This window comes from Alternaria conjuncta (assembly GCF_024043145.1).
Source record: "Alternaria conjuncta strain BMP 0040 chromosome Unknown scaffold_9, whole genome shotgun sequence".
NCBI classification, from domain to species: domain Eukaryota; kingdom Fungi; phylum Ascomycota; class Dothideomycetes; order Pleosporales; family Pleosporaceae; genus Alternaria; species Alternaria conjuncta.
Genome location: NW_026250098.1, coordinates 941228 through 965235, shown reverse-complemented (window position 1 = coordinate 965235; position 24008 = coordinate 941228). Strand labels below are relative to the sequence as shown.

The following is a 24008-nucleotide window of genomic DNA, read 5'->3' as shown; positions in this document are numbered from 1 at the left end:
GACGACAGCCGACACGAACCATGGTGGAACTCTCGCCGGGCGCGAGCGTTGCTGTGAGTACCCAAGGCGCCATATCACCACGGGAATAGAGCGCTAACGGACGGACATGCAGCTTGGAGTAATGGTCGGCCTTGCCTCTACTAGCATTCAGAGCGTTGGCCTGACGCTGCAGCGGAAATCCCATCTCTTGGAGGAAGAGAAGGACGACGACGACGAGAGGCGACCCCCATACAAGCGGCGGAGATGGCAGGCACGAACACCCCTCGCGCATTCGGGGACGATTCACTAACATACACATAGCTGGGCATGCTCATGTTCGTCGTAGCAAACATCGTCGGCAGTACCATTCAAATCACCACCCTCCCCCTTCCCGTCCTCTCCACCCTGCAGGCATCCGGCCTCGTCTTCAACTCGATATGCGCCTCCATAATCCTCAGCGAACCCTTTACGCGATACTCCTTCGTCGGCACAATGCTCGTTGCGATAGGCGCATTACTCATCGCCTTGTTCGGTGCGATTGCGGAACCGTCGCATAACCTGGATCAACTGCTGGCGCTGCTGGGACGAAACACCTTCATTGTATGGATGGTCATGACGGGCATAGTGGTTGTCATGCTGGTTATTGCTACTTGGTTACTGCACCGCATGCATCCGCGGACCACTCCTCGACAACGCCTCGTACGCGGTATCCTCTTCGGTTGCGTCAGTGGCATCCTCTCCGCGCATTCGCTCCTAATCGCAAAGAGCGCCGTCGAACTCCTCGTCCGGACTCTCATCGACCGCCATAATCAGTTTGACCGTTGGCAGTCGTGGATGATCCTAGTCGGACTGGTCGTCTTCGCCCTAACCCAACTCTACTACATGCATCGCGGACTGAAGTTGGTTAGCACGAGCGTGCTCTACCCCTTGGTCTTCTGCGTGTACAATATCATCGCGATTATAGACGGCCTCATCTACTTCGACCAAAACGATCGCCTGTCGAGTCTGCACGCTGGGTTGATCGCACTTGGAACTGTTATTCTGCTCGCGGGAGTTGTCTGCTTGAGCTGGCGACTTGAAGACAACGAGGAAGAGCCCATGTCACCAGTAGCAAGCAAGCACACAGGCAGGGTTCCGATGCCTCACAATGTGCTGGAACCCGGTATCGGCCTTGCGCATGGCCATAGCCACGACGAATCCGACTCACCTCTGGACATCGACGAAGAAGCCCCAGGCATTCATGGCTATGCCTCGGAGCAAGCCAAACGGAAAGCGGTCGACGAGAGGACGCCTCTGCTGGCCCGCGCTCCCACAGGTCCCGCGGTGACACTCGCCAACCCGAAGAAGCGAGCATCGGTAGACGCCGGCGACTTGAAAAGTCCTATACAATCCCGTAGATTGCCGAGGAGACGGCGGATGACTATCTCGGAGGAGACAAATGAGATATGGGATGAGCTCAACGATCGAGAGACTCTGCCTTCTCCTGCTCGGCGATCCGTGGATCTAGAACGACGACCGAGATCTGGAACCTTGCCTCCACGAAGAAACGCTGCGCAGTCGGCGTGGCTCAATCAGATGCGTCGACGGTCCTGGTTCGAAGGATTCGGTAGCCGAGGCAGGAGCGTGTCGCAAGGAAAGAAGCCCGTGGACAGCTCTACATCACTTCTTGATCATCCCGATCCAGAAGATGGCGATATCTCTGATACAGACATGGACGAAACATCCCGGAGACGACAGACCTGGGGGTACGGCCAAGGGAGCAAAAGCCAAGATAACTTGGGCGACTGGTTTAAGATGAAGTGGTGGCGCAAGAAGTGGAAAGAGGACGAAGACCATGAAGAAGAACGACCTGCATGATATCACTACCGCATCCATTAATTTGAATATACCCAGAATGTATTATCAGAATTCAAGACGCAGTTCTAAGGACTACTACGCAGCGTCATCGTCCCTTTCAAGCAACAAGCCTCTCCGCTTTGCGAAAGTCTCCTCGAGTCATAGTCGGAACCCACGTTACTACACTAACCCACATATGCACGACATCCAGATGGAGTAATCCTTTCCTGACGATAAGCTCATAGCCAATCGCAGATTACATCTCATTGCCCCACCTTGAACCACCCCACTATCTCCAGCTACCTCCAACGTTTCGGGGTCGTCTTGCTCATGACCTGCAGCGCACACTAATAGATGGCAGTGGATAAGATCGGAAAGCTTAGCAAAGCTCCCGCCAAATCGGCCATGTAATTGACGCACGCCAAGCGCCATATGCAGTATCAAAGTCCCAGACATGCGCTGCTCTACGCCTATATGGCGGCTGACTGGATGGCGGTGGCAGGGGAACTCCCGTTCACAGTCTATATTGAGGAGCTGATGATGCCGATGCCGTAAGTGTTGAAGATTGGGCGATGGTAGATAAGGTTGTAGTACATAAGGCCGGTCGTGCTCTTGCGCCTTCTACTCTCAGCAGCCTCTATAACACCCCCAGTTAACCCCAACAACCAACGCCATACCAACCATCACAATGCCAGCAATGCAATACTTCGAAAAGGCGCAAACAACCTTCAAACCCCCTCTAATCGCCAACGAGAACGCCTACCTCGGTGACGTCGTATCGTCGTACGTCTAGCCTCCTCTTGTGGCATCCCATCAACCCACTTTCCCGAACTAACACTCCTTCCCTCCCAGCGAGTCCACAGACCCAGATAAGCCCATCAGTGGCGGTTTCTACCGTCTAGAAAAGGGAACACCACTCGTGTACACATATACGTACGATGAGATCAAGATCATAGTAGACGGCCACTTCTACATCAGCGATGAGACGGGCAAGGAAGTGAAGGCCGAGAAGGGTGATGTGTTTTTCTTTCCCAAGGGGAGCAAGATTACGTTTAAGACGGATGATTTTGGGTTGGGCTTTTTCGTCGGGCAGAGGAAGAAGGACGGTGCGTAGATGGAAGTAACAGAAGTTTGGAATGACGATTGCGTGTCATAAACACTGATTGATGCAGCTTCTTGCCTTGCTTACCAAGTCTCTGATGTTTGCAGTTTCTCGCGTTCGAGTATATCCTTGAGTAGCCGGTGGTATGTGTTGCGAAATCGCACTGCTCGCCTTGCTTACCAATGCCGGCGTATTGCATCCAATCAACAAGTTCACGTCACAACGTAACAGCCATGAGCCTCGAGCTTTTGAGATGCATTTGTAGAACCCCGAGTTGGAAGTTGTCGCAGAATAGGCCACAAATGGACGCCTTAAGTGAATGCTCGCTAAGCATCATCGGTGTCGCTGCATGCTGACTGCATCTCGGTATTGGTGGAAGTATCAGGATATGGTATAAGTATGCCACTACAACTCACGATGAACATAAGAGCCTCATCATCTTCACGAAGTTACCACCGATACAAAAGTACTTCTACAATGTCTACCCCAACCACCTACGCAGCATGGACCGTTCCGGCAACAGCCACCAAGCTGTCTGACCTAACGAAGCAGGAAAAGGCCATCCCAACCCCAGGGCCCAAACAAGTCCTCCTCAGGATGACCGCAGCCTCCCTGAACTACCGCGACGTCCTCGTCTCCACCCGCTCCCCCCAATACCCAGGAGACCATAAACCCGACCTCGTGCCCGGCTCCGACGGAGCCGGCATCATCCACTCGACTGGCGCAGGCTCTATCTGGAGCGATAAGAAAGGACTCGCAGTCATGTTCAACCAGAACGGGTGGCTGTCGGGAGACTTTTGCAACCTGGACTTTGCCACGATCCTAGGCGGCACGAGCCAGGATGGCACGTTGCAAGAGTATCTTGTGCTGCCTGATGAGTGGATTGTCGAGCAGCCAAAGAACTTGACGGCAGTTGAGGCGGCCTCTCTGACGACGGCTGGGGCGACGGCTTGGTCTGCGATTCGTGGGCAGCTTGATGGAAGGCTGGATGGGAGTGTTGGAGATTGGATCGGGGGCTGGACTGATAGGAGATTGGAAGGGAAGTGGGTGCTTACCCTGGGGACGGGTGGCGTTAGCTGTTTTGCGATCCAGGTAAGTCGTCATTTGTGGTGCAAGGGGATGTATACTGATAGAACGTAGATTGCTTCGGCTCTTGGTGCGACGGTCATCGCTACTTCCTCTTCGGACAGCAAGCTCGAGATCGCGAAGAGTCTCGGCGCGACGCACCTCATCAACTATGTCACCACGCCGGATTGGGACGAAGAAGTCTCTAGAATCACTGGCGGCAAGGGCGTCGATCACGTTATCGAGACAGGTGGTGCAGGCACGTTGATGAAATCCATCAACAGCACCCGCGTCGGCGGTTTGATCAGCATGCCAGGTGTTTTGACACCGAACGCGCCTATCGATGCGGCTTTTGTCCCAAGTATCTTATTTACTGCAAAGACTGGTAAGCCTTTGACCATCTCTCCTGGATCACATGCCAAGTATGCTGACAACGAAAACACAGTAAAAGGATGTTGCGCCTTCCCGCGTAATGCAGTTGTCGAACTAGCGCAGTTCGTTGAAGCGCACGGCATCAAGCCAGTGGTGGCGCACGACTATCCTTTTGACCAGACGGTTGAGGCATTTGAGATGATGGCGAAGCAGAGCGCTGTGGGCAAGATCGCTGTCAAGATTGGTGGAGAGATGTGAGGAGCCTGACGATTCTAATGTTGTCACCACTGTCGTTACAATACCTGTAAAATCTACTTACAACATACCTGCAATACGCGGTACTTGACGCGATCCCTTTTCATGGTACATTTTGTATTGCGCAAGCTGTGAGTGGCTTGTTTCGTTCTGCGTCATCGCACTACCAGTCAACGCCAACCAAAGTTGAGGATGCTAGGGCACCTTGTGAGTATATAATAGCCACGTCTGTGTTTTCAAGCCGCAGCTTTAAACAGTGCTGTCACTCCAATCTCATATACCCCACCCTTTTCAAATGGATTCACTCAAGCACATGAGCCGAATCTTCTTGGATCTTAGCGGGGAGCGAAGAAAGGCGAGCATGAATTCATCTTTCAATACGGGTGATTTAGAAGACTACGCAAAGTTCAGAAGGCTATTCAACCAAACACGCTGGTTAGGAGAAGGGGGCGAGTAATCTCCATGTACGAACTGTTGTGAGACATTTACTGACTTCGTGCATCCATCTTTAGGCGATGGCACAGTCTACGCATACCAACACAAATATTCGAAAGCGCTCATTGCAGTAAAAACTCCTATTGCGTACAACACTCCTTACCATGCATCTCAAGCAGCTAAACGCATCAAAGAAGAAATCGCAAATCTTACCATCCTCGGTCAGCATGAGCACATCGCCGGAATGTTAGCATGGTCGCATAACCATCATCCCGCGGCCCCAGCAATCTTCCTTCCATTCTGCGAGCTAGGAGATCTTCTTGCATACATGGCCAGCTATAAAGAGCAGCAACTCCGGCATTCAAAACTCATTATACGAACACCCGAAGTCACAATCTGGAAGTGTCTTCGCGACATGGCCCTTGCTCTAGATTACTTGCACAACATGAACGACGAGTTTGGCTACATACACAACGACGTCAAACCAGACAACATCTTGGTCGAATTTCCCAAAGGCTGGAATCCAAAAGATGGGATCCCTGATGAGCCGGTATTCAGATTGACCGACTTCGCTCGCATGACACGATACCCTCTACCCGAAGGTGAGAAGCCCAAAAAAGATTTCCTTGGCACACCCGAATGGGCACCACCATTAGCCGAACAAGAGAAGCAGCGGCCGTCCGTTGATATCTGGGCTCTGGGTGCGACCTTACAAACGCTCGCTTTGAGAATATATCCTGTCCAATCGCGGGAGGCTTTCGTCGAGAGTCGGATTAAGGCAAACAAACCCGCGCCTATCCTGATTGACGACGGCGCTTGGAAACAACTAAAATGGCGTATTCTCATACCCACCGTTTACCGCCCCCTCGACGCTACACAGGAGGAACTGATAAATCACCACGACGTCCGTATGTCCATCTGCGCCAACGGCGCGGACGCGTACAGCGCTTGGAAGCATTGGCCATACACTAGAACACTCAACACCTGGTATAAAAGTATGTGGGAACGAGACGTGGAGAAAAGAACTACGGCAAAGCAGCTTGTCGAGTGGTGCGTTCCGTTGATTGCGAGGTATATTCGTATCGCGCGGAATACGGAAAAGGCGGAAGAGTGCTTTGAGAGGGCGGCGAAGTTGAGGGACGAGGTTGAGGGGAAACAGCAGAATAGAGAGCTAAGAGCCAGGGCTATTGAGCTTTTGGATGCACCTAGCTATGAAGGTAATGGGTATGGTGATCTTTGAGGCAGAATAGATAAAACAGAAGATCCTTCAAGTCGTGGTTTGCTAACAGTATGCGGAAACGCTTTCTCCTCTTCCTCACATTTCTCGCTGCCATCAGCGGCTTACAATTCCTGCTTGGTGAAAGTCGAGTTCTTGACCTTTGAAATCTTAAATCCACCAGGCGCCTGAGTCTGGAACATACCCTTGGGGTCGTACTTCTTAGCCGCAGCGCGGATCTTAGCGACGTTTGCGGAGCCGTAGCTACCAAGTGGGTCCTGGTACGCGTCGGCGTAGTTCAGGTACTGCCAATCTACCAGAGCGTCTTTGCTGGCAGCGAATCTTTGCATCTCTTCGGTGACAGCCCTGAGCGCCTCTCTCGCAATGACTTCGGTCTCTTCTCCTTTGACAGCAATGTCGAAAAGAAGCATGACTGCGTTGTCCTTTACGAGATCAAGACCCATGACGTTACCACCGCGTTCCTTGCTGTGCTCGGCAAAGGTGGTCGGGATAGCTTGGAACATGCACTGGGTGATGAAGTCGCCGTCGGTACTGATCGCCTTCCATGCTTCGACGAATTTGGTGTGGGCGTCGACAATGTACTTGAATACGGTGGCATCGTTCTTGAAAGTCATGGTGAACCAGATGTCACTAGAGTTGTCAGTTTGATCATTTTGTAGCGTCCAGAATGACATACCGGTATCCTGTAGGTTGCTCAAGCTCGTCAGTAAGGTTCTTGTGGCTTGCCTTCCTTGTAGTGTCGGATAGAGCAGGGATAGCCATGAACTTGTCGAAGCCTGCGGGAGCTACGTTTCCGGCAACATCCTCGTATGCGGCAATGATGACGATATCCTTCATGGCAGGTAGGTAGCTCCAGAAGACGATGCTGGAGCCGTCAGGGTAATTCTCGACATTGTCGACCCACGCTGTGTAAGCTTCGACGTGTTGTTGTGTGTGGTTCTTGTCGTGAACCCTGACACCACCCCAAAGGTCTCCGGCAGCGAATGTTTGCACGTCATAGCGGGTGACGATACCGAAGTTGAAAGAGCCACCCTTGAGGGCTGTGAAGAGGTCGCTGTTGGACGTAGCGTTCGCGTTGACAACCTCGCTGCTTGGTATTAGCGACAACCCATGTATTGTGTAATGATGCAACGGAGTACTGACCCATCCGCAAGGACAACCTCGAAGTTCTGTACCTGATCACAAGCAAAACCCCTTCGCGCAGTGTAGAAAGAGTTTCCTCCTCCGGTCAAGAAACCGGCAACACCAACACTGCTTGCTCGTCCACCCGCGACAGTAACCCCATAAGGTTCAAGTGCGCCGTAAACACCACCCCATCGGGTGCCAGGCTGGAATCGTGCGAGGTTTGCTGCCTCATCATAGATAGTTGTGTTCATAAGACCGAGGTCGAGTGTCACGCCATCATTAATGTTGTTGGACCCGGCCCAGGTCGAATGACCACCACTCCGCACCGCAAACTTGCAGTTGCTTTGCGCACCCAGGGTCTTGACAGCAGTCGAAACCTCTTCGGTAGATACTGGTTGGACAATGCAGTTAGGCTGCAACTGAGCACTCACCGACCAGTAAGATGCTGTTCGGTTTTTGTACTGTTCATCATTCTCGTAAAAGATGTTTTTCAGTCCGGCAACCTCCAGCGATGAACACTAAATCCGGTCAGCAATGGTCAAAGTTTGACTAGGGAGTACCCGTCACGCACGCAACTGTCATTCTTACTGCCAAGAACCTCGTTCTTGTGGGCACCGAACTGGGCAGCTTCGGCGTGCAATCCCAGAGATGCAACAATAGCCGGTGCAAGGAGCTTCATGCTGTCTCAACTTTAAAACTTAGCACACTCGAAAAAGATGTTGTTGGACCGATATGCCGGGTCGGTTGGGGTTTTATTGCCGCCATCGCTGCAGGCAGAGTTACCATGCCAGCAGCGGCTAACAGCACCCGAAAGAGATATCGCTCCAACTTGGCATTTAAACCTGAAATGTCCTCCTCCTGCCTAGGTAGGCGGCTCTTATGCGGATCTTAACATGTATAGCAGAAGGGTACATATCCAGCTGCCGTTCTAACACGTGGTGTGCGCATTAGCCTTAAGGAGGGGTGTGCTCCTCTGGTCCCTGAGAAAAGAGGCGAGGGCTCCAGATATTTTCATCGATATGATAGGCAAATATTATCCTTGAACACGGGACGGTAAAATGGAACCTATCACACTCTGCACCAATGCCGCGGGCGGTCCGAACACAAGACCCACAAGCTACGGGAATAGCTAGTATCGGCCTTATCCGTCGGGGCTTCGACGTTTTCGATCTGTAGGATCAGATCTCAACCTTTTCGCACGCGTCAGCATCGACTCTTCGCTCGCATTGCGGCCAATTATCATGCTTCAGAAATGCGGATCTGAGAGGTGTTCACCATGACTCTCATAGCATATCGGTTATCGTATGATCCGATCTGTTCAGTGGAGACTGGGGCATGAACCAGATGAGCACTGAATCGTCTTGTGGACTGGAGTATGGAGGCCTGATATACAGTTTGAAGTGGTCTGAAATCAGTAAACCAGCAGCCAAATGTGCATTGGCCATGGTCGTCCCGATCACATGAAGGTGTCATATCTATCTGAGCAAGACCCCGGACCCCTTCTCGGTAGTTATTGTGCCTCCATGTCCATATCGAGGTCAACGGTCTGGCGAAGGGGTCAAGTTTACCGAGACGGGCCTTCACGTCCAGGCGAGTACTTCGATGCGATCGACATGAATGTCGTTCACATCCACTCCCCATGTGTTCCGCCCCTGGACTGGAAATTTAGCGCAAACTTGGCCGTCTAGCCTCCACAACCTTATGTGTGAAGCACCTCCGCCTGCTAGTTGGAGAAGAAGGTTTCAAGAGTCCTAGGCGTACATGCTCTCCCTCGTTGGGGTATTCTTTAGTTGCCGCTCCCGAGACCGTTGTTCATTAATCAACTATCCGTTCTTTGTCCAACGGTTGCCACGTCATGGCGACAGTTAACGGCGTCACAACCATCATCCCTCCACCCGATGGCTACGAGGTCGACTTCGCGAACCCACAGCGGAGGCTGGTGACGGAGACGTATGTGGTCTTCATCGTCGAGAACATCTTGGCACTTGCGTTTCTTGGGCAGCGGCTCTACACCAAGATTCGGCTTATGAAGCAGTTCCAGATTGACGATGGTATGATATCCAATAACAGTGGCAGAGGAACTCTTCTGACAGAGGTCCAGCATTACTCCTCCTTGGTTGGGCTTGTTCAGTGGGCACTCAAGGTCTCTTGATAACTGGATTCTCGACCGGTAGTATCGGTGTACACGCCTGGGAAATCTCGATCGAGAAATACGGCTTTTATTCGCGAGTAAGCTGACAACTCTTTCCCTCACCTACTTTTGTTGCGTATGTGCTGATTCGACGACTTGACAGCTCATTCTAGCAGCACCAGTCGTGTATGCTCCTTGCACAGCCCTGACGAAGGTCGCACTCTGCATCTTTTACAGTCGTCTCTCCCCGTCCGTCGCCTTCCAATGGGCTGTTTGGATCACCCTTTTCGTCTGCGCTGGTTCGTATACAGCGATATTCTTCAGTTTGATATTCGCTTGCAAGCCAATTGCAGCCAGCTGGGATCCTCTACTGCTCGCTACGGCAACATGCGTCAACAGAGGGGCAATCTATATTGCTACGGCTGTGATCGGTATCGTGACGGATGTGATGCTGATGGCCATCCCCATTCCGACCGTCTGGGGATTGCAAATGGCGATGAAACAGAAGATTGGACTGACAATCATGTTCTGTGTTGGATCAATGTGAGTGTCCACCGAGAAGGAAAGTCGCGCTACGAACCAATGCTGACTCCATATAGCACAATGGTCACTTCAATAATTCGCCTTATTGTGTTGATCCCAGCTTTGACAGACATGGACCAAACCTGGATCATAGCCGTGGGGTGCTTGTGGATGTAAGGCCTCCGTTGATCTGATGTGGTTTCAGGAAACTAACCACAATACAGCGTCGTCGAATCGAACTTGTTCGTCATATGCTGCTGCTTGCCGACCCTGCGACGTTTCTTAAAACACGCGGCCCCGCGATTAGTCGGCGAGAGTCGCGGATCTGAAAACAAAGATTCCTCAGGTCGCAATCGCGGGTTGCGCACCTGGGGAAGTGATGGAAACGCCAAGCGCAAGTACGATACGTTGATGCGCACTGTAGACGGCGCGCAAGGAGACGGCGACGATGAGATTCCTCTTGCTAGCGTGGCTCCTAAAGCCTCGGGTGGGCGAGAGGCCAAGGCGCCGACCGGGCACGTCTCTTATAAAGGAGACAACGATAGCGAGGAAGCTATCCTGTACGAGCGGACCGTCCAGGTCACATATGAAGGGGGTAACGGAGGCGACCCTGCGAATCCGTACACACGTCAGGTCTGGCCAGACGGGCACCTGGCACCCCGGGCCCTGTGAGCTTCGCCCCACGCTTGACACTAGAAGTGCGTTTCTCGATATGACTGCTTTCTTACGACATTGCGACGCTCTTATGGATATCCGATGTACTTAATCAATGGCTGGGTTTACGATGGATGTCGGATGCAAGGCTGGTACCAACTAGGCGTTGGAGGGTCGCCTGATTTTCAGGACAACAGATTACATAATCACTATGTCATAGCAAGTCGCGGTTATTGTGGAGCGCCAGCACGCGCCAGCCTCCGCACCATCACAACTTCTATCAGACATGTCTTCTTCCACAACCAAAGCCATCGTTCACAAACCCCCCATCCGAACGTTAGTCGATAGGCCATCTGTGATTCTCTATGGAGCTATTCAGTCCGATCCCAACAAGGACTGGCAGGCACACCTCACAGCCTTGCTCTCCGATCTACCCATTGCTATCCTGAACCCACGCCGAGATGACTGGGACAGCAGCTGGATCGAAGACATATCTTTCCCGCCTTTCAAAGAGCAGGTTGAATGGGAAATGGACTACGCGCGCACAGCCGATGTTATCGTTTTCTATTTCGCAGGCGAGGCTAAGGCATTACAGCCCATCACGCTGCTGGAACTAGGACTGTATGCCGGAACAGGCAAGGCGATTGTTTGCTGTCCAGAGGGTTTCTGGAAGAGAGGCAACGTACAGTTGGTATGTGAAAAGTACAACATTGACTTGGTGGAGTCGGTTGAAGAGTTGGGTGACAAGGTACGGACAAGACTGTCGGCCAAGCTTCCTGAGGGGTCAACCACTGCGCATCCAAAGAACGCCGTGTGACATTGCCTCGTTTTCCTTTTGCGCTTTCAACCACTCGCAATCAATGCCCTGAGAAATGCGCCTCAAAAGATTATTGTGTTCAGGTCATTCGATTTCTAATTGTTCAGCTGCCAAGAAAAGCCACATATTGCCCCTCGCATTTGGTCTTCTGCATCATCCGCTTAGCCTTGTGTAGCCCGACAGCATGGCTAGCCATTCAGAGTTGTTCATTCACGCGAAGATGTAAGATTGTACGAACGAATCGTAGCCTAGCATTGCAAGCCGTCGCATCGTGGGGGTACAGGCCCAACGCAGTGTTCAGCGACCGGTCTCGAGCTGAACAGCGGCTTTGCGGATCTAGCTGCGAATTGACTCACACCAAGAAAAACCATTTCGGGACGAAAGCTGAGTTACGCGATATGTCACGTGCGTCTAAGGTCTTTACGCGCTGGCTGTTGAGCTCTGCATTCGTCTTTCCACGTGTTTCTTCCTTCCTTCAGATGTATGCGCTTTGCATCTAGGATTTACGAATGCTACCGAGCTACATAGCGACAATGTCTGGAGATCTCCGACTTCTCAGTCTCGATGGAGGAGGCGTACGTGGTCTGGCATCACTGTATATGCTAAGGAAGATACTATCCTTGGTTGGCAGCCCAAAGCCATGTGTCTATTTTGACATGATCTGCGGAACAAGCACAGGAGGTTTGATTGCTATCATGCTCGGTCGATTGGAGATGTCTGTCGATCAGTGCATTGAGGCGTACACCGGACTGATGGACGTTGTCTTCGATCCGAAAGACAGAAAACTGCCTTTCAAAATTCGAAATGGTAAAGTGCAGCCTCGGTACAAAACGAAGCACATGGAGAAAGCGATCAAGCAGGTGATGTCCAACGCTGGGTGGACATCGGATGATAGGTTCAGAGGGTCGAAAACTTCAGCTTGTAAAACGTAATGTCCCAAAGTTCTTCGTCTCGGGACCATACGCTGACTTAGCAAGTGTTGTGATTGCCATGACAGAAGAAAGCCGTGTCCCGATACGCTTCACTGATTATGAGAAAGCAGGCGAGCATTCCAACTTCTACAACGAAGTCAAAATCTGGGAGGTAGCTCGTGCTACATCCGCTGCAACATCATTCTTTGCGCCAATGGAGATAACACATTCCGGTGAACCTAGACGATTCCTTGACGCAGGTATCGGCTCCAACAATCCCATCGACGAACTGTACCTCGAAGCGATGTCGCTGTTCGATAAATCCGAAGAAGAGTTCGACAAGCAGATCAGAGTGCTAGTATCGATTGGTACCGGCAAACCAGCATTACACGGATTCGGCGAGAAAGTCACCGAGGTTGCAAAGAGCATTGCTTCGATCGCAACAGAGACTCAGAACACAGCGAACAAATTCCATCTCACGCATAAGAAATTGGCAAGCAGGGGCGGATACTTTCGGTTCAATCCTCCCGACCTCTCTGAAGTGGCGATCGACGAAGCGAGCAAAAAGGGCATTATCGCATCGCGGACTGATACGTATGGCAACGACGCGCAGACTTTGGAGATGGTGGAGCGCTGGGTGAGCGTGGCAGGAACCGAGAAAAGTGCGTTGACTCTCGCTAGTGCTGAAGAAATGGACTTTACTTAGATGGTCTCTCATGTTGGCTATTTCTCGCAGCATGTAGATCAATGCTGACTACTATCCTGAAATAGAACCAATCATCTCACCGACTCCATCTGCAAATCACATCAAGCCCGCTGTGACGAAACTGTTCTATTCACTGCACAAAGGACCCAAGTACATCAAAGAGTATGCGCCATCATACTGGCAACATCTAACGCTGGATTCATACTACGTGTACGAAACGATATACGACAGATGCAACCCTCAAGACAGAAAAGTCACTTGTACGTATCACAAGTCCAAAGTCAAGCCCTTAGAAACACTAACAACTTTCCAGTCAGCGCTTTCTTTGAGCAGTTCGGCCCCGATGCAAAGCCATCATCTAACCACGTCTTCGAAACCTGGGCGCGCCTTCTCCGAGACAAGCGCGATGTGCGCAACAGTATACATCGGAAGCCGTTCGTGATGGCGATTTTGTACATGCTCCACGTCGAATCTAGTCTTGATCTCACCAAGATGACAAACATAGACCCTAATCGACGCGAGATGCTGAAACGGTTCTCGAAGTGGGTGCCATGCAAGTGTGATGCTAGGTGTGGCCGCGAATGGAACTTCGTGAATGAGGTCGGGCTATCGCGCGGCGGAAATGGTGGTGATGAATGTGATCTCCTGCAGTTGTTCGACGATAGCAAGTGGAAGTTAGTGTTCAAGAGCGATAAAGTGCGGAAACTAGATGCGACCAGGAAGGCATGGGAAGCTTCGATGTGAGATGAGGGCAGATGTCGCTTGCTGCTTGTGTTCGTTGGAACTAGTTGACAGTTTTCTCAAAGTAGAATTTAGATACTAGGTTAATATACAAAGCAACTCGCGACAAGTCCATTGATGATGTCTCGCTAACTACGTCCTTCATGCTCAGTCTGAGGAGCATCGAAGTCGCCAATAGAGTATTCGTGTAGCCACTACAAGCTAATGGTCATAGAATCTGTTGCCAAAGTTGCTGCCCGATTCATGCACTGTCGACATCGGCCGTGGCATCTCACTCGCAGTGGGCCCAGAGTAGTCACTATCACTAGGAGCCTCAGACGGCGGCACATTCGGATGTGCTCCGGGAGGCGTCAGGCCGCTCCATTTAGCCATGATCTCATCCCGAGATCCGCCATATGATGGTATAATTTCGGTACGAGGTCCTTGAGTAACAGTCGGCTCGTATGGTAACTGAGAGGGCTGGTTATGTTGAACAACGTCGGTGTTTCTCTGGTGGCGCGGCCGGTACCAGCAGAAATATCCAAGTAGCAGAGCGATGACAAGTACAGCAATACCAGCCACCGTTATGAGAGCAATTGCAGTGGTACTGATCGGGTTACTGCTGCTGCCACCACTACCTCCACTACCACCGGCCGCTGGGGTTTTGCTGCCGGCGGTGGGCTGGAGTCCACTAGTGATCGATCGCAGGAAATCATCAATACCCGTGGTGCCAGATCCCGCGGTCAGAACTTCTCCTTCAACTGTTGATGTCCCAAGCACGAGAATGTCGTCTGAAGCTGTTCCGCATGCCCACGAGTAGAATGTATTCGTGTCGTCGAGGGCAGAACTGCGAGCGTAGCGGAAGCACTGTTGTGCTTGCTGCGAACTGTAGACTGAGATGAGCATTCATTTTATTACGAAAACTCTGGAGAGCATACCATTGAAGAATTGAGCCATATATGGACGAGCAGGTGTCGGCTGGGAGGGAGTAGCCGAAACAATCAGTCTGACCGTACGGTCGGCATGTAGCCCAACTATCGAGACACTCGACGTTGTTGCAGCATGCGAAGCCGGGCTCAAGTTGTTGTGTAGTGATGCAGTTATAGTTTTCCGCACATGTGATGGGTAATTCTGTTGCAGGTTAGATGTTGGCCGCATCCCCAGGGTAAAGATCAATGCACCTGAGTTGCCACGAATGAAGCCGCATGTCGCAACGGATCTTTTGAATATATCGCCATGTAAAACAGGAGCCGGCGTGATAAGACTCTGTGGTATCGCTACCTGTACTCCTGTCGCCCGTACCTGTGGATTGGGGATGTCTTTTCCAGCGACCAGCGCGGCGATACTCAAAACATAGAAGCGGAGACTTGGTCGCATCGTCATCTACGGTGAAGCGGTATAGAACAAGTTCGTGTGGTGTTGTGAGTGCCAGCGAGGAATGCGGTTTGTGCACATGCGCTGTACCTGCTTCTACCCTCGGCTACCCTTGTTCCACGAGCTGAGAGAGCAAAGTATCAGCCTTCCTGCGCAAGTATGCATGTGTAACATATCGGTCTGGCCGAGCGCCACCAATAACGATATCTCGTATCTTTGGGTATCATGGATGCCGACGGCTTGTAGGACCTTGGGTTAAGCGTGGGGTGACTTATGCGCGCCTATTGAAGCACCTGCAGGCAGCAATGTCAGCCGCAGTCCGAACGGACCTATCGCGACAATTTTCTTCGGAGGACTGTGTATGAATTAGTGATAATCAAGTGGTGTTGTACGCTGATCTGTAATGCCCAAGCTGTTCGCGAGAAGGACAACCTGTTCGTGCGATCCGGTCCCAAATGCCAAGTTCCCCAGGGCTGAATCCAAGATCCGATTGCAGCGTGGTATAACTAATGAAGCGCGAGGGCCATTTGAAAGGCACATGCTGGGTGTGTTGAGCTTGGCGGGCTGAACGTCTGCCTCAGGGATGAGCACAGCTGGATTGCAGCTGCAACGCGCCGTGAAACGCACTTCCCTGGCGCGGTGCATTCGGAAAGCAGCTTTTGCGATTCGAGTATCGCACAAGCCCCTAGAATGGTATCGTTATTGGCTCTCAGCTCTCAAAAAGAGCATATGTCGAGAAAGCTGGGCATGTGGAGGAGGCAACGGGGCGGACATTCGGGCGTTGCCCATCTGGCAGTGGCGCTAAGTCACATGCGGCGCTACTGCACTCCAGCTTCCTCTAGTTCGCCCGCTCGGTCGCTGTCAATGTCAACTTTCACATCGTTTCGCCAAGCGTGAGAATTGGTGGCATGAAACTGTTTGATTACCAGTGCCACAATGAATGAGCTCTTGAATTACCAAAGACTACATGGGTCATGCTAAGCTGTCGCCCAGCGTGCTCTCCCTATAGAGTATATGGCTCTTGCTTCCATGAAACCCTTCTCTCATCCCTCATTCTATCGAACCTCACCACGCTCTGTAGCAAAACTTGGGCACCAAGTGCACAGTCCTCTTCCTTGCAGAACTCCCTTGGGTTGTGGCTCACACCTTCTCTGCACGGCACGAAGATCATGCTGGTCGGGCAGCGCTTACTCGCATAGACGCTATCATGCCCAGCACCAGAAGTCATCTCCATAGACTGGTTAGGGCCGAGAATGCTGCGCGCGGATTGGCTGACAGACGTGATGCAGTCTGCGTGGAACTTAGTTGCTGGGCTGTCGAAATCCTCGACTATCTCAACACTGAGTGGAAGACCGCTTGTGCAACCGTGGTTTGAGCCTTCAACATCTTCGCCTGCGGCGATCTTAGGGAAGTCGCGGAGGACTAGCTCCTTCATCTTCGCGACTGTCTCGTCTTTCGGTGCCCTGATGTCGAGGCTGAAAGTTACCTCGCCTGGCACCGTGTTCGTTGAGCCAGGCTTTAGGTTGAGTATACCCGTGGATGCTAGTGCGGCGTTGGCGGTTGCAAGACGATGAGAATGAAGGATCATTTTGCTCGCTGTCAGCAGCGCGTCAGCTCGCGACTTGAGATCGGTAGTTCCGGTATGAGTGTCTCGTCCCTTGACTTTGATCGTCATCCATTTGTAAGCTTGCACCCCAGTGACAACTCCGATCTTCTTGTTTGCCATCTCCAGAAGTGGGCCCTGTTCGATATGAAGTTCGAAGTGCGCCGCCATTGGCATGGCCTCGTAGCTTGCTGGTGTACTCCCCAGGTAGCCAATGCGCTCGAGCTCAGACTTCATGGTTGCAGTTCCAGGATGAACTTCGCGAAGGTTATGCGCCGTTTCAAGAGGAATAGAGCCCGCCCAAACTCCGCTGGAAACCATTGACATAGGGAAGCGCGCACCCTCCTCGTTAGTCCAGTTAACCACGCCGACAGGGTACTCAGTCTCCGTCCAGTTGTCGGCGAGCACTCTGAGCATCTCCACGCCAGCAGTAACACCCAGAATGCCATCATATCGTCCACCAGTAGGCTGCGTATCCAAGTGACTTCCTGCAAATGTAGGTGGTTTGTCGTTCCGTAGTCCCGGTCGCACAGCGAATTGATTTCCCATGGCGTCAACGGTAACCTCACAGCCGAGTGCCTTTGTTGTTTCTGCAAACCAGTCACGTGCAGTCTTGTCGGCATCAGACAGCGCCAATCGCTTCATACCCGTCTCCGTTGGCTTTCTACTATCGTCAGCCACATGGTTATCCATTACTTGGACCACTTACTCCCCCCATGGCTCGCCTATACCCCATTGGCATGTGTCGTGGATATCATTCATCAACCTCTCCTGGTTGACTTTCAGATCTCTCATCGAATCATCATTCATCTCCTTCGTTCTGATCTGCCATTGTGGCGAATTAGAGAAGCATCTGACATGCTTGCATGATATTCCTGCTCTGGGAGTAGGTACAGCTCTCGGTGCGGGGTAGCGTCTGCTTGCAATGCGGAGTGCAGTCGGGAATCTGTTAGCCAGCAGAGCCATTATGTGAGGGAAAGTGAGGAGGGAAAGAGATGAAAGTCATGGCGGCACGGGTCATGGAAGTCGGCATCTCAAAGGATAACATGACATGACAGGCGCCCAGTCGTAAGGAAGGGGCGGGTCGGATGTCCGATAACAGTAGTGCGGGACTATCCCGCTTTCTGATATGCAGGTTATCCGTCGGCTAATGGAAGCATGCGAACACGCGATGATAAGGCGGATGGAATGGACATTAGTTGAAGAATGGCAGTTTGTTGCTTTCGCAGTTTGTTCCAGAAAGATGCTGGACTCATGGGGCGAAATGGGTGCGCCCCATGTGCTAATAATGTGTGTATTGGTATGGGGTATCTGTAGTGTAGCTTGTCCTTAACGCCTTTGTATGCTGCTCAAATCAAATTGCCTATGCGACTTTTCTGGCTGTGCGACGGATCTCAGACGGCCTTGCCTTTCCCCTTTCCTTCGATCACTGGCTTGACGTCCTCCTCGGAGACCTCGTCCTCTTCCTCGCTATCGCTCATGAACTCATCATCTTCGTCGTCCCAGCCGAACATGGCCCGTTGTTGCACAGGTTTTGACGAAGAAGCGGTCGGTTGAGCCTCGTCCTCTTCGTCCTCTGAGCTGTCTCGTTGTGCCATCAGCATTTTCTCGATAGCTTCTCTCGTCTTGTTCTCTGCTTCCTCTTTGTCCTCAACCCACTTCCCATCAAGACGTGCTGTGCCTCTGCTGTTTTGTAGCTCTTCTTGCTTGCGCTCGGTGCTGGCCACGATGTCCTCCCACTTCTTCCGTCGCTCCTCCTTTTCGCGCTGCTCCATCTCGGGCTTGATCGCGAGGTACTCGGCAAGCACCTTGGCTTCAGTGACTGTGCGCAGGCGTCGCCCGTCCAGGTTTCGAGATGATCCATTCACGTCGCCCTGCTTCTTCTTGCGCGAGGACATGCGACCACCCTGGGCGCGCAGGATAGATCCGAAACCACCCTTTCCACCACATAGTGGTACGGTCAGGCGTAGGGATAGAAAAGTGTCTGCAGGCGAGGACAAGAGCGACGACACGGGCGCAGCGTCATGACGTACGGAGCGGCGCGAGTTGGTGGTCAGGATGTAGGATGAGTTCTGGATCCATGGTGCGCGTTCGTAGAGTGTATCGTAGATGGAGGTAAGGGGCGCATCCTTTTGCGTCGCAAAGGCGATGTTCTGCCCGCGAATACTGTTGACGATGACGGTGATGGGGGACTGAGTGGCGGTGTCCATGGTTGCGACGCGGTGTTGTGTATGCCGCGCGTGCGTGGTGAATATCGCGATCGCTTCCAAATGCGATTTGGGAGTTTTAACTCTGATTAAACTGAAAGTTGCTTGTTGGTGGGTGAGAGTGGTCTGTTGAGGAAGCAGGCGACTGAGTCTTGAAGATTGGGGACCGGGCCTTGGCGGAACCGCAACAGCTGGTCATAGCGCTCGCTTAGACTAGCTTCGCACCCATCACTCGAAATCGCCTGCTCTCTACAGCGAACTTCTGCCCTTATCGACCTTCAACCACAACTCCTGACATCCCGAGACTTCTCGCAAACCGTCAAGATGCTCATCCCCAAGGCCGACCGCAAGAAGATCCACGAGTTAGTCTACCTCTACCACCAACAACGTCACGGCGCATTCGAGCTCTGAGTTTCGCACGAAATGATACGACTTGATATGGGCTGAGCTACACCTGATTCCCTTCCACACAATTGAACACATTTGCTAACCAGTCTTCTCTTCAGGTACCTCTTCAGAGGTTAGTATCCCCGCGCACTCGAGCCATGGCTATGGCACAATTATACATTTTCGCGGCTTTGCTGCATATAAGGATAGGCTGACACACGGTCACCACAGAGGGAGTTCTGGTTGCTAAGAAGGACTTCAACCTTCCCAAGCACGGCGAGATCGACACCAAGAACCTTTACGTCGTCAAGGCTTGTCAGTACCTCCTACTGCACTGCGACATCGTCGGCCCCTAACAGTCAACAGGCCAGTCTTTGACCTCGCGCGGTTACCTCAAGACCCGCTTCTCATGGCAATGGTACTACTACACCCTCACCCCTGAGGGTCTCGACTACCTCCGTGAATGGCTCCACCTCCCCGCCGAGATCGTTCCCCAGACCCACATCAAGCAGCAGCGCTCTGCTCCTCCCCGGGGTATGCTCGGCGGCGGTGACGACCGTGAGCGCCGTGGTGGCGGCCGTGGTGGACGTGGCGGTGACCGTGGTGGTGACCGTGACGGCTACCGCCGCCGTGACGCTGGCGAGAAGGCTGAGGGCGCTGCCCCTGGCGAGTTCAAGCCCGAGTTCCGTGGTGGCTTCGGCCGGGGACGCGGTGCTGCTCCTGCTTCGTAAGCAGTTGAGGGCTTTCTGGAGTAAGGCTAGATACGGTTTCATCTTCATGTCGGGCTTTACTGCATTACAAAATGGGTTCGGATACGGCGAAATGACCGGATGATACTACGAATGGATCGCTTGTCTAAGTTGCGATGATGCAGTCTTGGACGACCATGTCCTCAATGATACCCCATAACCTTCAGTGAACTATTCTGTTTGACTATCTCGTTGTGCATGTGATGGCATGACCATGTCAGCTGCACATCGTTGATGCTATTATAGAGAGCCGTTACATATCGTATCATGCTTGTACTCCTTCACTTTGTCGTAGGACGGAGCAACGTCCATCTCAATGTCCGCCCTTTCCAGGTTTCATTAACCCATCACCGCTTTGCATCCAATTGGTGCAAATCTGCCCGATCGGTTGCCCACCTGATTCCTTCTCCGCCAATATCCTCAAGAACTCGAGTCTCTTCTCTACGCTCGCCTGATCATCCTTCCGTCCCTCTTCCTTGGCCGGCACTCTCCCCAGCACAGCGATATTCCTCGTACTAGGAATCCTCAGATGCTCCTTCTCAACCACAAACCCCGTTTCCTCTGTTAAATGGCATACCCAACTGCACAGACTAGCATACGCAGAGGGTTGCTTCGGCTTCTTCGAATCCGCCGTCATGGGATCAGGAATAACATGTTTTGCATGCGCCGGCGCGCGGAATCTCGTTCCACCAAAGTCATGCGAGCAGCATGGTATGGCGATGAAAGGCGAGGAATTGAGGTATGCCAGTAACGGTGTCCAAGGGGTGAGTTCGTCGGCGTGGTTGCTGATGATGAAGGTACCGGGTGGGAAGACGCCGTTGTGATGGGGTGTTGAGGGGGGATTTGTGTCTGAGGGAGGTGGTTGGAGGATCTCAGGTACGAGGAGCATTTCTTGCAGCTTCTCGGTGTGGTGTTGTGGGAAGGTTTCCCATGTTTTTCTTCGTCGGGCGTCGAAACCCCAGCCGTGCCAACCTTCGGCGTTGAGGATGTGGACGAGGAGACCGTTTCCGCAGCCGATGTCTACGAAGCCTGGGAAGTTGGCTTGTGCTATTTTGGTCTTTTGCTCTGCCGCATCTTCCTCCTCTTTCATAAAGCCCTCGTCATGCTTGATGCTGCCCTTGTTAGGTCCGTACATGTCCGTCCATAGTTCCATGAGGAAGGCAGCAATACCCAGGTCTTCGAAAACATGTTTCTCAGCAGGCGTCTGCTCCACCCATCCTTCGATCAGATCTTTCGCATACTTGCCCTTCAAGAATGCATACTTGTTCTGGAACCTCTTCTGGCTGATGACTTGATCGTGATGGACGCGCTTTTTATACCCAGCTTGCCGACCGCGCGAGTGTTTGTGTATGACTTCCAGAAGCTTGAGACCAGTGCGGGAGAGACGATTATCGAGAGCTTGGCCAGGAAAGAGGGAGTAATGAATAGACAGGTGCCCGGGTGCGGAAATCAGAGATTTATATGATGATGTAGAGGTGGATGGAAAGTATGTATGTAGCATGGCCAACGAACGGACTTTGGGGTGATAATAGGGAATGGCTTCTGGGGTTGCAGCATGAGGAATGTATACAACCATGTACCGCTCTGCTTTTACAGTCTCCTTTTTCTCATCTGCACTCGTGATAGTGACATCCTCGTGAGACACAAACAGATGACAAGTCTGCATCAGCGAGTCATCCAACTTTGGATTCCGAGGTATGAGTTTCCGTACAACTGTGTACTCTAGGTCGTACCCTTCTATACCTCCGTCGATCAGTTGCGGTCGGCATTCTGGTCGTAGATGCTTGACAATACTCGCCAGTTCCTCTGGGGTACTGGCCTTGGGATTGTATGTTGCGTCTGTAAAACTTTGGTAGGAAAGCTCTGCGCGCGCAAGATGGGTTGAGGTCCGATTAGGGTTCTCGAGCAGGTCGCGACTGGTTTCGAGAAAGTACTCAGGCGCAAGGTTTGCCGGCGCAGATTGCATTATGGTCCATATCTCGGGTGGGAGGCCGGTAGAAACCTTAGGTGCACTGGATGTGTCATAGGGTGAGAACTTGTCGCCTGTAGATTCTTGGTTTTCGGGCTTCGCTATTGATTGTGCTTTTCCCACTTCTGCGTGATCTGTGTTCTTCTCGCTAGTTCGTGGCGTTCTGGTTTCGCGATTCTCGTGTTGCTCATCGTGTGCCATCTTGCCCGCGAACTATCTCTTGATCTTGAATGACTCGTCCACAATCATAAATTTCAACCCCCGCCTAAATCAAATAATCACCAGATTGCTGCGGTCCAAGCGATAATCAGGAGCATCCGCCATCGGCGATAAGTTGCTTTTTCGATAGTAATCGTTGTCTTGGATTCTCAAGTTGCGCGGCGGCGGTGATGACGGCGTTGGTGGTAGAGTGCAAGCGAGCAAATCGAGGTTTAGCTGATCCACCATGGCCCTAAAGTGCAGCAAACATCCCTGGGATCAATAACAAAAACAGTACAACACGCGCTCTTTATCATTTTGCGTTAAGATCATTGATCGTGATACATATATTTCTCAATATCTGGAGCATCAGGTCTGGTGCGCAAATCCGGGGGACTTCTCCTGGTCACAATAGACGCATCTGAAGAGAACGACATTTACGCGCAGCTCCATACCAGATTTCTATGCTCTAGCTATACTCTGTCGATAGTCTATATCCCATAGATCTAATAGTCTCTTCAATCCCCCCAAATAACGCCCTCACCATGCATTCTATCCCCCTCTCACCACATCTACCGCCCATAATAATGCGCCATCTCCAACCCGGCCCTCTTAAACCCACACTTGACATAGAATCCCTCATTCGCCTCTGAGCAATCCAGGATAGTCTTGTAGCAGCCCACCTTCTCCGCGACAAAGTCCAGCGCCTGGATGATCCTCAGACCCAGCTTCTTGCCCTGCTGGTCCTTGGCTACAGCAATGTCCTCAATGTGTCCTACGAGGCCGAGCTGGTGGATGAATTTGCGTTCGACGATGAGGGCGCCGGTGCCGACGATGGCGTTGGACGAGTCGGTGATGCAGAGGAGGAAGTATTCGTCGTTGCGGGCGGACATCCAGTCGTAGCGCTTGTTCCATTGCTGTGGGGAGGTTGTTGTGTTAGCGGTGCGTTCCTGCTACGTGTGTTTGCTTTGGAGTGGGTGTGGCAGAGTTATGTCTTGCTTGCTGTATGGGGCCGGGTATGTTTTCGTACCTCTTCAGTTATGTCTCCTACTGTGGTAAGCACCCTAAGTACATCTAGGAAGCCATTGTGGTAGTCTTTCCTCTCGAGTGGTCGGCAGCTGTAGCCTTCTGGGAGTGCTTTGAGGACTTCGGGCGAGATGAGCTCGGAGCTGAAGAGCGGGCCTTCGGTCGATGACATCGTGTGTATGGATTGCTTCGAGCAGGGTGAGATACAGGTACAGGTGGCTAATTGAGTTGTGACGAGGTTTGCGACGCTATCGGCCAGTCTTTCTACAGCTGGTGCCAACGCGCGGGATTGGGCGTCGCGGGGGTCTTTTGGTGTCTTATCGATAAGCAGGCGGTGAAGAAGGTCGCGGCAACCGATAGCTTGATGTGAGCTTGATAGCGATACTTGAGACGTTGAATATACGAGAACAGTACAGCGGTTTGATTATCAAGATGCCTGGGTACTCAGCAAGGTGGTTACACGATTCGTTGCGATAGCTGGACGGTGTGCCAAGCATCCAGGAACCAGATCTATATTTGGAACATTCAGGGAAGCCTCGTCATGATCTTCAGGAGCTTCCTCGTGTCGGCTCGTCACGATCCTATTGCGACACCAAAGCATGGACAGGACCCAGACACAAACTAAAGA

General features: G+C 52.1%; 12 protein-coding genes across 12 annotated transcripts; 6 read left to right on the top strand and 6 right to left on the bottom strand.

Moving 5' to 3' along the window:
• Positions 1–20: 20 nt before the first annotated feature.
• J4E85_006790 (uncharacterized protein) lies at positions 21–1836 on the top strand (the record flags this gene model as incomplete). Its single annotated transcript, XM_051471026.1, has 3 exons — positions 21–53; positions 113–250; positions 301–1836. The coding sequence occupies 3 exons, from the start codon at positions 21–23 to the stop codon at positions 1834–1836; spliced, it is 1707 nt and encodes a 568-aa protein (XP_051325236.1).
• A 667-nt stretch (positions 1837–2503) lies between these two features.
• J4E85_006789 (uncharacterized protein) lies at positions 2504–2929 on the top strand (the record flags this gene model as incomplete). Its single annotated transcript, XM_051471025.1, has 2 exons — positions 2504–2598; positions 2668–2929. 2 exons carry the CDS (start codon positions 2504–2506, stop codon positions 2927–2929), a joined length of 357 nt encoding a protein of 118 aa, XP_051325235.1.
• Positions 2930–3394: 465 nt separating this feature from the next.
• J4E85_006788 (uncharacterized protein) lies at positions 3395–6016 on the top strand (the record flags this gene model as incomplete). The annotated part of the gene is made up of 4 exons (XM_051471024.1): positions 3395–4009; positions 4058–4598; positions 5122–5880; positions 5925–6016. 4 exons carry the CDS (start codon positions 3395–3397, stop codon positions 6014–6016), a joined length of 2007 nt encoding a protein of 668 aa, XP_051325234.1.
• A 369-nt stretch (positions 6017–6385) lies between these two features.
• Positions 6386–8085, bottom strand: J4E85_006787 (uncharacterized protein; the record flags this gene model as incomplete). Its single annotated transcript, XM_051471023.1, has 4 exons — positions 6386–6911; positions 6958–7368; positions 7425–7797; positions 7995–8085. The coding sequence occupies 4 exons, from the start codon at positions 8083–8085 to the stop codon at positions 6386–6388; spliced, it is 1401 nt and encodes a 466-aa protein (XP_051325233.1).
• A 1176-nt stretch (positions 8086–9261) lies between these two features.
• J4E85_006786 (uncharacterized protein) lies at positions 9262–9746 on the top strand (the record flags this gene model as incomplete). Its single annotated transcript, XM_051471022.1, has 3 exons — positions 9262–9457; positions 9508–9635; positions 9741–9746. 3 exons carry the CDS (start codon positions 9262–9264, stop codon positions 9744–9746), a joined length of 330 nt encoding a protein of 109 aa, XP_051325232.1.
• Positions 9747–12063: 2317 nt separating this feature from the next.
• On the top strand, positions 12064–13891 carry J4E85_006785 (uncharacterized protein; the record flags this gene model as incomplete). Its single annotated transcript, XM_051471021.1, has 4 exons — positions 12064–12407; positions 12508–13103; positions 13213–13407; positions 13461–13891. 4 exons carry the CDS (start codon positions 12064–12066, stop codon positions 13889–13891), a joined length of 1566 nt encoding a protein of 521 aa, XP_051325231.1.
• Positions 13892–14089: 198 nt separating this feature from the next.
• Positions 14090–14773, bottom strand: J4E85_006784 (uncharacterized protein; the record flags this gene model as incomplete). The annotated part of the gene is made up of 1 exon (XM_051471020.1): positions 14090–14773. The coding sequence occupies one exon, from the start codon at positions 14771–14773 to the stop codon at positions 14090–14092; it is 684 nt and encodes a 227-aa protein (XP_051325230.1).
• Positions 14774–16244: 1471 nt separating this feature from the next.
• On the bottom strand, positions 16245–17537 carry J4E85_006783 (uncharacterized protein; the record flags this gene model as incomplete). The annotated part of the gene is made up of 1 exon (XM_051471019.1): positions 16245–17537. The coding sequence occupies one exon, from the start codon at positions 17535–17537 to the stop codon at positions 16245–16247; it is 1293 nt and encodes a 430-aa protein (XP_051325229.1).
• Positions 17538–18238: 701 nt separating this feature from the next.
• On the bottom strand, positions 18239–19054 carry J4E85_006782 (uncharacterized protein; the record flags this gene model as incomplete). The annotated part of the gene is made up of 1 exon (XM_051471018.1): positions 18239–19054. The coding sequence occupies one exon, from the start codon at positions 19052–19054 to the stop codon at positions 18239–18241; it is 816 nt and encodes a 271-aa protein (XP_051325228.1).
• A 321-nt stretch (positions 19055–19375) lies between these two features.
• Positions 19376–20169, top strand: J4E85_006781 (uncharacterized protein; the record flags this gene model as incomplete). The annotated part of the gene is made up of 3 exons (XM_051471017.1): positions 19376–19439; positions 19670–19753; positions 19805–20169. 3 exons carry the CDS (start codon positions 19376–19378, stop codon positions 20167–20169), a joined length of 513 nt encoding a protein of 170 aa, XP_051325227.1.
• A 331-nt stretch (positions 20170–20500) lies between these two features.
• On the bottom strand, positions 20501–22357 carry J4E85_006780 (uncharacterized protein; the record flags this gene model as incomplete). Its single annotated transcript, XM_051471016.1, has 1 exon — positions 20501–22357. One exon carries the CDS (start codon positions 22355–22357, stop codon positions 20501–20503), a length of 1857 nt encoding a protein of 618 aa, XP_051325226.1.
• A 569-nt stretch (positions 22358–22926) lies between these two features.
• J4E85_006779 (uncharacterized protein) lies at positions 22927–23552 on the bottom strand (the record flags this gene model as incomplete). The annotated part of the gene is made up of 2 exons (XM_051471015.1): positions 22927–23271; positions 23385–23552. The coding sequence occupies 2 exons, from the start codon at positions 23550–23552 to the stop codon at positions 22927–22929; spliced, it is 513 nt and encodes a 170-aa protein (XP_051325225.1).
• Between the last annotated feature and the right edge of the window lie 456 nt (positions 23553–24008).